The sequence below is a fragment of the Dasypus novemcinctus genome, chromosome 26 (genome assembly GCF_030445035.2).
Source record: "Dasypus novemcinctus isolate mDasNov1 chromosome 26, mDasNov1.1.hap2, whole genome shotgun sequence".
Taxonomy (NCBI): Eukaryota; Metazoa; Chordata; class Mammalia; order Cingulata; family Dasypodidae; genus Dasypus; species Dasypus novemcinctus.
In genome coordinates, this window is record NC_080698.1 from 6257059 (window position 1) to 6270045 (window position 12987).

At 58.8% G+C, this 12987-nt stretch overlaps 1 protein-coding gene across 6 annotated transcripts in view; it reads left to right on the top strand.

Annotated features, from left to right (window-relative positions):
- Positions 1 to 12987, top strand: part of LARS2 (leucyl-tRNA synthetase 2, mitochondrial) — a 165811-nt gene that overhangs the window by 128251 nt on the left and 24573 nt on the right. For all 6 annotated transcript variants that reach the window (XM_058288813.2, XM_058288815.2, XM_071212009.1 and 3 more), the window contains 4 exons: positions 5717 to 5817; positions 8037 to 8219; positions 9680 to 9849; positions 11581 to 11658. In XM_058288813.2, the coding sequence (XP_058144796.1) occupies positions 5717 to 5817; positions 8037 to 8219; positions 9680 to 9849; positions 11581 to 11658 (532 nt within the window). The remainder of the gene's footprint in view (positions 1 to 5716; positions 5818 to 8036; positions 8220 to 9679; positions 9850 to 11580; positions 11659 to 12987) is intronic.

The window sequence follows — 12987 nt, forward strand, 5'->3', positions numbered from 1 at the left end:
GCCTCTGCTTGGCACTGTGGGCTGTTGACATCGGGGCCACCCTCCTCCTGTGCGCTTGCTGCCCCCACCTGCGCCCAGGGCCTCTGCTTGGCACTGTGGGCTGTTGACATCGGGGCCACCCTCCTCCTGTGCGCTTGCTGCCCCCACCTGCGCCCGGGGCCTCTGCGTGGGCTGTGGGCCATTGACGTCGGGGCCACCCTCCTCCTGTGCACTTGCTGCCCCCACCTGCGCCCGGGGCCTCTGCGTGGGCTGTGGGCCGCCTGCCTCCTGTGCGCTTGCTGCCCCCACTTGCGCCTGGGGCCTCTGCTTGGCACTGTGGGCCGTTGACGTCGGGGCCACCCTCCTCCTGTGCGCTTGCTGCCCCCACCTGCGCCCGGGGCCTCTGCGTGGGCTGTGGGCCGCCCTCCTCCTGTGCGCTTGCTGCCCCCACCTGCGCCCGGGGCCTCTGCGTGGGCTGTGGGCTGCCCTCTTCCTGTGCACTTGCTGAGGAGCTGCCCGGCACTGGCACCTAGCTGTTCCAGTGTGTGTTTAGTGAATAAACAAGCAGGATCCCCCCCTTCAGAGCGTGTCGTGACCAGCGTCAGCCAAGGAATTGGGAGCCAGCTCCCCAAAACCCTGTGGGGCCCTGGAGGGGCGGGGAGGGAATCCCTGGGGATGGGCGGGGTCCAGGAGCTGCGAGGCCCCGAGCCCCGCTGTGAGGTTCGCAGGACCGCGTCGGGGCGCGCTCTTTCGGGGCACGCTCTCCTTCCCTCGCTCCTGCTGACCCTCCTCTGAGCTGGAAGTGGCAGAGTTTGAAGCCAACGGGAACCCCCCAAAAAAAAGGTCGTGGCCCCAACGTGTAGCCGAAGCATCCAGTGCTGTCCCCCACTCACGCCTTCCTTCCTCCCCTCCTGCCTCCACATTGGCCCCCGCTCTGCCGATTGGGGTTCATCTCTTCATTCACTGAAACATTTAAGCAGAGCATTAGCATTCATGGAGCCTTTTACTGCCCTGACCCCAGGACTCTCACGAGGGAGTCGGGCAGGAAGCAGCTCCCCCAGGTCTCGTGCTGCGGCAGCCCCGCCCGTCACAGGGCTGGCGCCACGCCCGGCTCACGGACAGGGAAGGGACAGCCCAGGGGCCTTCCCGGCGGAGGGGCCCTGGGGCGGGCCTGGAGGAACAGCAGGGTTTGACGGGTGGGCAGTGGGGCCTCGGCCGGGAGAAGAGTGTGGGCGGGGAGGTGGACGCGGACGGCAGGCCTGGAAGGAGCAGAGGCGTCCTGGCCGCCGGGCCGCATCCGTGGCTTGGGTGGGACAGAGCCGACCCCCAGACGGGGCGACACCCTCCCCTCGCAGCTCCCGCCGCGGCCAGGCGGCTCCGGGAGGGCAGGCGCTGCTCCGCGTCCCTTCTGTCCCCGAGGCCAGCCTGGCGCCGGCCACGTGGTGGGCGTCCGTGGACTGAGCGAGGGCGCGTCACGGGCGCTGGGCCTTCTGATAGCGCGGCTGGAAGAGCGCCCGGCTCCGCCCCGTGGACCAGGAGGCGCTGCGGGCGGTGGGGCGCGGGGCCTGCCGTCGTGCTCCAGGCCACAGCCCCGAGGAGGCTCCTGGGCAAGACGGGGCGGCGGGCCGCGCTGTGCCGCTCCCCGGAACCAGGGCCAGGCCGCCCCGGCAGGCCTCGTTCGGGCGCCTGTGGGCAAGCGCGGCCGCCCGGCGGGGTCCCCGCCCGGCCTGGGAAGCCCCCGCCGCCGCCCTCGGAGGGGGCTAGAGGCGGCTTTGGAACGGGCATGACTGCGGGATGGTGCTGGGAGTCAGGCCCGCGGGCGCGGCGGACGGGCCGCTGCTCCCGGGTGCCTTGTGCGCGTTCACCGCGGCAGGCCTCGAGGCCCAGGCACACTTACTGTGCCCGCCGCCGTGCGAAGCTTGCTTTAAAACCCAGCGGTGGAGGGCGAGGCTGGGGAGGCCGCCTCGGGTCACCGGGCCGACCGGGCGGGCTGCGATTCCGCCCGCTGCCGGGAGGTGGCGCCGCTCCACCGCTTCCTGCCCTGCAGGGCGGAGCCCCTTCCCAGCCCCTTCCTGGGCCTCGGAGCCGCTGGGGTGTTCCCTGTTTTTTGTTTTTCTTTAAAATCCCTTTGAAAGCTGCTGATTTGGATCATCCTACTTTTTTTCTTTGCTTTTTTTTTTGAGGTACAAGGGCCAGGGATTGAACCCGGGTGCTCATATGTGGGAAGCCGGCGCTCAACCACTGAGCCACCACTGCTCCCCTGAGTTGGTTCTTTCATTTGTTTGCTGGTTGGTTGTTTTTGTTTTCTTAGGAGGCACGGGAACTAAACCCAGGACTTCCCATGCAGTAGGCAGGCACTCAACTGCTTGAGCCACATCTTGTCCTCAGCCTACTTTTCCTTATCTTTGGAATTCAGATTATTCTCACCCTCTTTCTGTCCCAGAGATAGCTCTTTCTTCTTTCTCTCTTTTTTTTTTAAAGATTTATTTATTTCTCTCCCCTCCCCACCCCGGTTGTCTGTTCTCTGTGTCTATTTGCTGTCTCCTTTGTCCGCTGCTGTTGTTGTCAGCGGCAGGGGAATCTGTGTTTCTTTTTGTTGCGTCATCTTGCTGCGTCAGCTCTCCGTGTGGGCGGTGCCATTCCTGGGCAGGCTGCACTTTCTTTCGTGCTGGGCGGCTCTTCTTGCGGGGTGCACTCCTTGCGCCGGGGACACCCCTGTGTGGCACGGCACTCCTTGCGCGCATCAGCACTGCGCATGGGCCAGCTCCACATGGGTCAAGGAGGCCCGGGGTTTGAACCTTGGACCTCCCGTGTGGTAGACGGACACCTCAACCCCTGGGCCAAGTCTGCTGCCCTTCTTTCTCTTATGAGTGCCCAAAGCCGCCCACGTGCAGCGAGGAGAGGGAGGACTTCAAAAGCTGGAGCAGGGGTCCCGGCGCCTAAGCCCGCAGGAGCAGCTCCGGCCTCCCTGCGCCCGGGCGTGGCTCGGCTTGTTTTGTGTCGGGAGCAGCACGGGCTGTTATCTGAGGAAGATTTCAATCTGAGAGATGAGCTCATGCCCAGAACTGCCCGTCCTGGGTGCGTGCCCTGGGCCGCCTGCGCCCAGGGAGCTCCTGCGCTGGACTGGCGCCCTTCCCGGGCAGGCCGGCTCGCTGGCTGGGGCTCTTCAGTGCTTCCGTGCCAGCCTCTCCCCCCACCTGCGCGGCCCGGCTGCTGAGCTGCTTCTGTCAGGGGTTGGAGTCGTCCTTATGTGCACGTCAAGCAGGCCACAAGGCGGGCAGCGGGCGGCGGGCGGGCGCCCACGTCCTCCCTCCGTCCACCGCACGGGCCCCGTCCCCCTGCGTTTGTCCACCTGCTCATGACGTCTCTGGAGCCCTGGGGACAGTGAAGGAGGGCGCGGTCCCAGCATGCTGTGCATGCAGCGGGGCAGGGCGGCTTTCTGTTGTCCTTCTGGCCCAGCCGGGGTCGGGGCTGAGGGCAGAGCCCAGGGGAAGGACCCTGTTTCCCAGCAGCCCAAGCAGCGGTGGCCTTTTCTGCCTAAGACCGGGTCCTCCGTGAGGAGCAGCACATGGAAGAGGCCGACAGGCCAGGGAGGGAGCTAGGGGCTGGGGGTGGGGGCACGGCTCCCCTGAGGGGCTGGGGGTGGGGGCGTAGGCTCCCCTGAGGGGCTGGGGGTGGGGGCATAGGCTCCCCTGAGGGACTGGGGGTGGGAGCACAGCTCCCCTGAGGGGCTGGGGGTGGGGGCATAGGCTCCCCTGAGGGACTGGGGGTGGGAGCACAGCTCCCCTGAGGGGCTAGGGGTGGGGGCATAGGCTCCCCTGAGGGACTGGGGGTGGGAGCACAACTCGCCTGAGGGGCTGGGGGTGGGGGGCACAGCTCCCCTGAGGGACTGGGGGTGGGGGCACGGCTCCCCTGAGGGGCTGGGGGTGGGGGCATGGGCTCCCCTGAGGGGCTGGGGGTGGGAGCACAGCTCCCCTGAGGGGCTGAGGGTGGGGGGCACAGCTCCCCTGAGGGACTGGGGGTGGGGGCACAGCTCCCCTGAGGTGCTGTGGGTGGGGGCACGGCTCCCCTGAGGTGCTGGGGGTGGGGGCACAGCTCCCCTGAGGGGCTGAGGGTGGGGGCACGGGCTCCCCTGAGGGGCTGGGGGTGGGGGCACGGCTCCCCTGGGCACGGGCTCCCCTGAGGGGCTGAGGGTGGGGGGCACGGGCTCCCCTGAGGGGCTGGAGGGTGGGGGGCACATGCTGTTCCACTGAGGGGCCAGGGTTGGGGGGCGTAGCCTCCCCTGAGGGGCTGAGGGTGGGGGCACAAGACCCCCTGAGGGGCTGGATGGGGGGGCACAGTCTCCCCTGAGGGGCTGGAGGGTGGAGGGCACTGGGTCCCTCTGAGGGGAAGATTCTCTGAGCTTCCTGAGGCAGTTTAATTAGCTTGCCTACTTCCCAAGAGGGGCCTTAAAATGCAGGCCTGGGCCCTTGGGCATCAAAGTCCCAGCCTGGCTGTGGCTGTGAAAAATGAAATAGCAGATGTAGCTCAGTGGTTGAGTGCCTGCCTCCCACCTTCGAGGTCTTGGGTTCAGTTCGCGGTATCTCCTTGAAAAAAAAAATAGGCTTATATGGACCTTAATGGGAAAAACCCATTCATGTAAGTGAAATACCACAAATACATACCAGAATACATATAGTGTGATCCTAATTATGTAAATCCAAAGTATCTATAAGACTGTATACCTGACTATACACTTTTACATATATAAAGGCATAGAAAAATGTCTCTAGACTTTTCCAGGAATATGCCCCAAACTTAATAAGTGCCTCTTCAGAGGAGAATAAGCTGGGATGGGCAGGGTGTATGTGTGTGAAATTTGAGTGAAAAAGATATATTCATGTATAAATTGTATGCTTCTAAATTTTTACAAAGTACGTAAGCAGGCACCATCTATAAAGTTAAAGGGAAAAGTAATCTGGAATAAACCCAGTGTCAGCCCCTCCGTCCTGTCGAGCTCCTCTTCGTGCCGGGCTCGGCATACACCCGCCATCTGTGTAGTTTTTCATAATTTACAAGTGTTTTCATTCAGTCATTTCATCTTCCCAAACCCTTTGAGGCAGATTTTTTTTCTCTTTTCTTTGCATGTGTGCATGCATGTTTGTGTGTGTCCTCAAAGTGCACACACGCCTCTGGCTAACGTTATAGACCTGCCTAAATGTTTCATCTGTGACGTGGACTTCTGTAGAATCCTGTTCCGCTTTCAGACCATGTGCTAGGGGACCCTTTTGGAGGAGGCATGCACTAAATTTCAAAAAATCAGGACAGCATTCTGACCACTGGGTGAAAAGAAGAGCTAAATAGAAAAGGCCTTGAGCCCGGTACTGATTACATCTATTTTATAGATGAGCAGTCTGAGGCTCAAAGCAAGTAAGTTTCTTACCTTGGCTCACAGAATTCATGAAGAAGCAGAACTGCGATTCGAATCCAGGCCTTCCCAATATGAGGCCCAGTGCTCTCTCCCCTCTATATTGAAAGCCAGTCTCTGGTTAACACCTGCTGATTTGACTTCGTTTTTTGATTGCTTGTTTATAAAGGGCCATTTGTTTACAGTCTGGGTTTACAAACGGCGTTGGTCAGCCGACCTGTTTCCATAAAGGGCTGTTACTTGTGCCCATCAACAGGTGGTACTTGTGTTGCTGTTTGGATGCCTCTAGTCCCCAGCCCACGCGTTTATTCTCCTGTGGTTTTATCGCAGAGAGCCTTTCCGTAAGCTGCTGGCACAAGGCCTTATCAAGGGGCAGACGTTCCGCCTTCCATCTGGGCAGTACCTGCAGAGAGAGGACGTGGACCTCACAGGTGAGGGGGCCAGTTGGGGGTGGGCCCCGGGTCCCAGGCAGGTCCTCAGCACCAAGGCCAGTCCCGAGAGGGCGTGACGCAGGCTGATGCCACGAGCAGTGGGCCGGCTGGCCTCGGGTCCTTCTGTGCCCTCTGACATGCTAGGACGCTGTCCGCCCCTCAGCCCGACCCACCTGGCCAGTTGTCAGTGCAGTGCTTTCGTTGTATCACCTCAGGGCATCATTTCCTGTCCCCACCCGTCTTTGCCAGCCCATCTCGGGGACAGAGTCCAGACCCAAGAGAACTGTCCCCAGCCTGGGGCACTCCGCGATTGTCCCCCCACGGTAGCATGCTCCCCCACCCTCATTCCCCTGGACTCCCCTCTGCTCCAGCTGCCCCGTGCCTCTCCGCTTCTCCTGGGGCTTTCGCCCTACCTCAGGTATCTCGTCCTGCCAGAGCTTTAGGTGGCACCGGCGGGGCGTGTCATGTGCCCACGGCACACAAATGAAACCAGACATGCCTGAAAGTAGGAGCTGGAGAGAGGTGGCCTCGGCCAGCCCCAGCACCCCGTCTATCACATTTAGGAAATCCAGCGCATAGTGGGTGTGATTGGGTGACTCCAGCAGCCTCTGGGATGGTAGGGGGCCTCTGAGCCGAACACTAGAGAGCATTTGGGTGGACGCAGCCCGTGGCCTTACCTGATCAAACCAGTGCTACGGCAGGGTCTGAAGCGGTCTGTGTGGCCCATGGGAGAAACAGACCAGAGAGGAGAGGAGCTAAGTCCAGGGACACACGAATGTCAGCCGTTAGTGAGGTGCTTTCTGTGTTAGGGGCAGGGCTGCCATGCCTGGCCGTGTGGTTTGTGCACTGCACAAAGGCACCCAGCCAAGGGTGCACTGCACGCAGGGCCTGATATCCAGCCACTTGCCACACCCCACACCTCAGGGCCCCATCGGCCAAGAAAGGGCTCCTTTTTCTGACTCCTCTACCCAGAAAGATGCCCTTTTCCTAATTTGCACGAGGGCTTTAAGGACTAGCTGCAGTCTGGGGTAGGGGATGGGGAAGAGGGAGACAGCGGTGCGCCGAGACTCACCTAGACCTGGAGAAAACACCCTCCAGGCCTTCCGCTCCGGTGCCGTGGCGCCAGCAGCCTCGGGCACCCTGGTGAGAGTGCCGCAGTCGGCACGGGCAGCTCCAGCTGTGAGGAAGGTGCTTCTCTTGAGTATGGAATTGGCTTTTGGGTACATACATCCATCTGTTGGGAGTTAGGTGCTGTTAGAGTTGAATCATTTGGCTGGAAGGAACGGAAATGCACCCCGAGTCAGGTTTATCACCCAAACCCCGTTGCAGGAAGTGCCAGGCCTCTCAGCGGGCAGGGCGTTCCCAGGCCTCCGTTCCCCTCCCTCTTTCTCAAGCCTCTAATTAGCCTTGGCCTGCTCCTCTCTGCTCTCTTCTTCTTCCTCTGCCAGGCTGGGGTTCTGCTCTCCCCTAATTTCAGTTCGCAAGCTGGCCTTGGGCGGCCACGTCTCCCCAGGTTCTGGCGTCCAACAACATCAGACGGAATTTCTGCATCACTTACTGTCAATGCCTGAGGAAGAAGCGTGGCCTTGCCAGGTGCCCTGACTGGGCGCCCCCTGTGTGGCTTGGCAAGGTCACCCCTTTTAAACATGGCCATTTTTAGGGCCTCCTCCATCAGCCCCATCACACTCCAGAGAGTGGGGGCGTGGCCCCCAGAGGGGAGCGGCGCCACGTTCCACGTGAGCCCAGTCAGCTGCTCCACGAGCCCTGGTAGCACCAGCTCGTGGTCTGGAGAAGCGAGCTCTTGAGATGCTGGGCTGGCCAGCTGCCAACTTCTCAGGGTGCCCTGGCACCTCTGAAAGGCAGTGTGTGCAGGCTTTCTTACTCATTTTTAACTTCCCCTTCTGGATAGGAACAATTCTCTTATAAAAAGGGGAGTTTGTTTTGTTTTGTGGTTGAGAGAGAGTTGGCACAGGCCATTATAACTCCACTATTTATTTGTGAAAGGAAGGCTTGTGGGAGGAGGTGGGCTTCCTTTATTTAAAAACTAAACATGTTTTAAAATCTGATATAGAGGGAGAAAAGGGGGCACACTGAGTCAAGTATCGAGATTCTTCAAGTGGATGTTCTTAATTGCTCACCCATTATTTTCTTGAATGTATTTTTGTAGAACCGACTCCAGGATCACGCATACCATACCTGTGTGTTATTTTTGTGTCTAGGTCCTGTTCCCACACATGCAAAGACAAAAGAGAAGTTAGAAGTGACGTGGGAGAAGATGAGTAAGTCCAAACACAATGGGGCGGACCCCGAGGAGGTCGTGGAGCAGTACGGCATCGACACGGTTCGGCTCTACATCCTCTTCGCTGCCCCTCCTGAGAAGGATATCTTGTGGGATGTGAAGAGTAAGTCACCTTCCTGCCCGCTGGCTGCTTCCTTTGTGCTTTGCCCCGGGCTCAGAGGAATGTGGGAAGGAAACGTCTTTGCCAACGACGGTCACAGGGAATTCTAGGAATGGGTTCCAAGAAGCGAGTAGCCGTTTGTCCAACATCCTTTGCCGTCTTAGACCTGTGTTCCCCTGTGTCACTGAGCGCCAGCATCACCTGGGGAACTTGCGGCAAATGCAGATTCCGAGTCCCCAGCCCGGACCTGCCAACACAACCCCCAGCAGCAGCCCCAGGACCCGCCTTTTAACAAGCTCCCTGGTGATGCTGAGGCAAGTTGTGCAAGGACCACCTCTGGAAACTGTTTCCTTGGAGAGGTCCCGGCTCCCGTGCTACCCCTAGGCCAGCTGCCGGAAAGGCTGTTTCTGGAGCAGGCCCGTCCTCCCTCCCCAGGGCAGGAAGCCCCAGGGGTGCTCTGCCCCGATGGTGCCTGGGGCCTCTCGGTCACCCCCACAGCAGCCGCCCGAGCCTCTCAGAGGAGAGCTGTCTCTCCAGAGCTGCTTAGACCTAAAATGACATGTGGTGAAATTATCTTGGGAATCTGGTTATCCTAGAATGAACCGAGAAGCAGCCACTCGCTTGTCCTCTGTGTCGCCTCCCCGAGTGTTGTTATGGGAAGAAAAGCAGAAGCCCGGGACGTTGGGATTCGAGGGAAGTGTGTTCGCTAGTGGGGCGTCGGCGTCTGTCCCCTGGGGGAAGCCTGGTCTGGCACGGGGTTTCCTGGGTTCGTGGACGCTGGTTTTAGAACACGCTGCGTCCTCGGGCTGGCGGGGGCTTGTCAAAGCACAGGCACAGTTTCTGGGCCCCCCCAAACCAGGGCGGCTCCAGGAGTCTAACAAGCCTCCCAGAGGGTCCCGCTGCATGGCCAGGCTTGGGAGCTCCTGGTCCAGTGGCCCGAAGCAAGGGGGCCCAGAGGAGGCCCAGGCCACGGCCGGGGAAGCAGTTGCCCCCCACAGGAGGTCAGGTCGCCTCCTGGACTGACGGGTGTGAAACGTGATGCACCAGGAACAACAGGACGGGCACTGTGTCTGAGTACCTCAGCCACACGGCAGACCCCTCGGCTGCGCGGTACCCGTGCGCGAGAAGAGGCCTGCGCCGCACGCAGCTGAGCCGTGCCCCGTGCTCAGCCGCGGGCGTTCCTGCTGCAGGAAGCTTGCTTAACGGAGGAGGCAGGGCGCCGACACGCACCCTGCCCGGGCTGCAGAGCGCATTGCCTGCCGGTGACAGCGGGGCAGCCCCCAGCGTGCCCGCCGCCCGGGCCCCGAGCGCCGGGCTCCGAGGCCTTGGTCCGGGGAGGACCCTCAGCCTGCCCGTGGGACAAGGCCAGGTGCCCCATGCACTCGCGGGTGCTCCTCGCGGCGAGCCTGGTCCCCCTTCTCACGGCTTCTCCTTCTCTCCCTCCTTCCCTGACCCCGAACCAGCCGACGCTCTCCCGGGGGTGCTGAGATGGCAGCAGCGGCTGTGGGCCCTGACCACCCGCTTCCTGGAGGCCAGGACTTCCGGGAAGGCTCCCAGGCCACAGCTGCTGAGCAGCGAGGAGAAAGCCAAGGCGCGGAAGCTCGGGGAGTACAGGAACGCCGTCGTCGCGCAGGTCAGAGCCGCGGGCCCCGCGCACGCCCAGCCCCCGCGCGCCCTCCGGCCCCCCGCGCACCCTCAGCCCCCGCCCTCTGGGGTCTGCGTGGCCCCGGCGCGGCGGGCCTTGCTCCTTCCTCGTGCCTCTGGGGGTCCACGTGCCCTGGGTCATTGGAGCCCAGCGTTTCGGATGTCCCCCCAGGGCAGAGCAGCAGCACACAGTGTTCTGGCGAGAGAGGCTCTCATAAATGGTGCCACGGGGAGGGGGCGGCTCGTGGTTGAGCGCCTGCTTCCCGATTCGAGGGCCTGGGTTCAATCCTGGTACCTCCTGAAAAAACAGGGAAGGGGCCGCCTCTGCCGATGCCTCACTGTCCCTCGTGGGCCCCAGGATGCTCCCACTTAACCGCGGGCACGCTGAGCCAGCCACATGCTGCCGTGTTACAGTAACCGAAACAGGACCTCAGAACCGAAAGGGACCTTAGAAACCATCTTCTTCATCCTCCTCGCTTTGCAGGTGGGGACAGGGAAGAGGTCCAGAGAGGTTAAGTGCCACATTCAGAGTCACACAGCTGGCCAGGGACAGCAGAGACGAGCATCCACGTGCCCGGGTGCCCAGCTTAGCAGGGACTTGCTCGCTCTGTCACTTTTTAAGTTATTGCAGGTTACTTTTAGCAAATAATATATTCCTATTAGCTCCTTACAGAATAATAAGTTTTGTCTAAATCATCTTAAAAGATTCTTTGTTAATAAAGGGTTCATCTAAATTTTTTATTTGAACATCTGTTATATTACAATGACGTTCCCCTTTTTAAGAGCTTTGTGACAAGCCTTGTCTTTGAAAGAAGGTGCATAGAAAATCTGACGTTGTTTGTTCATGGGTACCCGATATCCCAAATTCTCCTTAGGGTGATTTTTTTTAAGATGTGCCGACTCGAGCGTCAAGTCAGCCACGGCCACCCGTGTGGACTCGCGGAGCTCGTGACCCTCAGGGGCCGCTTTCTTCCTGACTCGATGGCGTACCTCGGAGTGGCCCAGGGTCGGCGTGGTTCCCGCGGTGGCCTCCTTCACCGGCTGTCAGTCCTCCGTGTGTCAGCGCCGTGGCTCCGAGCTCAGCGATCGGAGTGGGCCTGAGCCATTGTTTTCATACCACATATTTTCTCCCTGGATTTGGCAAATTCTCCTCTTCTGTCAGATAATAGACTTGGGCTATTTCAACGAATTGGAAACTCTTGACCTCTTAAAGACGTGTTATTTTCTTTATTCTTGCCCATGATCAAAGCTGAAAAGTACACAAACAGGAAAAATCTGACATTGTGTAGTCATGTTCTTATTTGGACCCCACATTTCTAATGTAAAACTAGCTTCATCCCACGTATTAACAGCCGGCATCTGAACTGGCGGGGAGGGACCTCCTTTCCCCCGTCTCCCGTGTGCTCTCGTTTCGACCTTGGTCCTGCCTCCTCTTCAGCTAGTTAGCGTTGTTCTCTTAAGTGCGACTCCAGGAACCAGCCCTGCCCAGTTCTGGGGGTAGAATGAAAACTTGACTAGTGGAAACGGCACTGACCCTGGATTTTAAAAGCTTTGTGCTGATGAACCAGTCGAGTGATTATTTGAGATAGTGAGTACAGTTCAAAATATCTTTGACTTCATTTAATTTCATGTGTGGTTTTTTTTGATGACCCACTGGTTTTGTATAAAGTTTAAAGAACTCTTGATCAAGTGAGTCCTTTCTTTCACTTTTTACCAATAGGTGACCACCCATTTCACAGAGGACCTCTCCCTGAACGCGGCGATTTCCCAGCTGATGGGGCTCACCGGCGCCCTCTCGGTAGGTGGCCTGTCCACCCTCGTGCTCCTGCAGCCTCCAGCCAGGTGATGAGGTGGGCAGCCCAGCCCGGGGTCGGGCACGGAGAGCAGCAGCACGGGCTGCACCTGGTTTTACTGCTGGAAGATTCTTGACTGTTATCTGGTCCGAACACTGATTCCCCTTATTTTGTCATTGGGCCCAGGGAAGTTAAATGCCACGTCCAGTTGGTTGGCAGCAAATCCAGGGGCAGACCTGAGCCCCTCTTCACCGGCCAGGTCTTCTCCTCATATCCCCACCGCCTGCTTTGCTCAATGAGTCATGATACCTCCCTGGCATCATTAGCATTTGATTTATGTTTAAACTAGATGGATCAGGCTTATTCTCACTGAAAACAAAAGCCGACCTTCTCGGTACAGAACCATCTTGCTAAATTTAACTGTCATTTTTCTTGCCAAGGGAAGGAATTTCAACAAATGGTGCCTCGGACAAGTATTTAATTGTTTGGACAGCAAAAAACACAAAACACACATTAAAACTATTAACAGATGCTGTTTAAAATGAAGATTTCTCCAAGCTTTTAAGAAGAATGGAAGACATTTACAAAGAGGCATACAGAATTGACTATGTGAAATGACATTTTCAGCATAGTAAGACATTCGGTATTGAAAGATCGATTAAAAACTAGGGGGGATCGGATGGGGCTCAACCAACTGGGCTCCCGTCTACCATATAGGAGGTCCAGGGTTCAATGCCCAGGGCCTCCTGGTGAGGGCGAGCTGGCCCTCGTGGAGTGCCGGCCCACGCTGGAATGCCACCCCACGTAGGAGTGCCACCCTGTGTGGGAATGCCGCCCAGTGCAGGAAAGCCACCCCATGCAGGAGTGCCAGCTGATGCAGAGAGCTGGTGTAGCAAGATGACACAACAAGAGACACAAGAGAAAATAAGAAGGCGTAGCAGAACAGGGAGCTGAGGTGGTGCAAGAGAGTAATCGCCTCTCTCCCCCTCCAGAAGGTCCAGGATTGGTTCCCGGAGCCGCCGAATGAGAGACAAGCAGACCCAGAAGAACACACAGTGAATGGACACAGAGCAGACAACGGGGGGGAGTGGAGGGGGATAAATGAAAATTTTAAAAATTAAAAAACTGGGGGAGGGGAATAGATATGGCTCAAAGATGAGTGCCTGCTTCCTACATGGGAAGTCCCAGGTTCAGTTCCCAGTGCCTCCTAAAAAAGAAAAAACAAAACAAAAAAACAACAAGCAAGCAAATGAAAAGGCCAGCTCAGGGAAGCCGTTGTAGCTCGGTGGTTGATCACCAGCTTCCCACATATGGGGTCCCAGGTTCAATCTCCA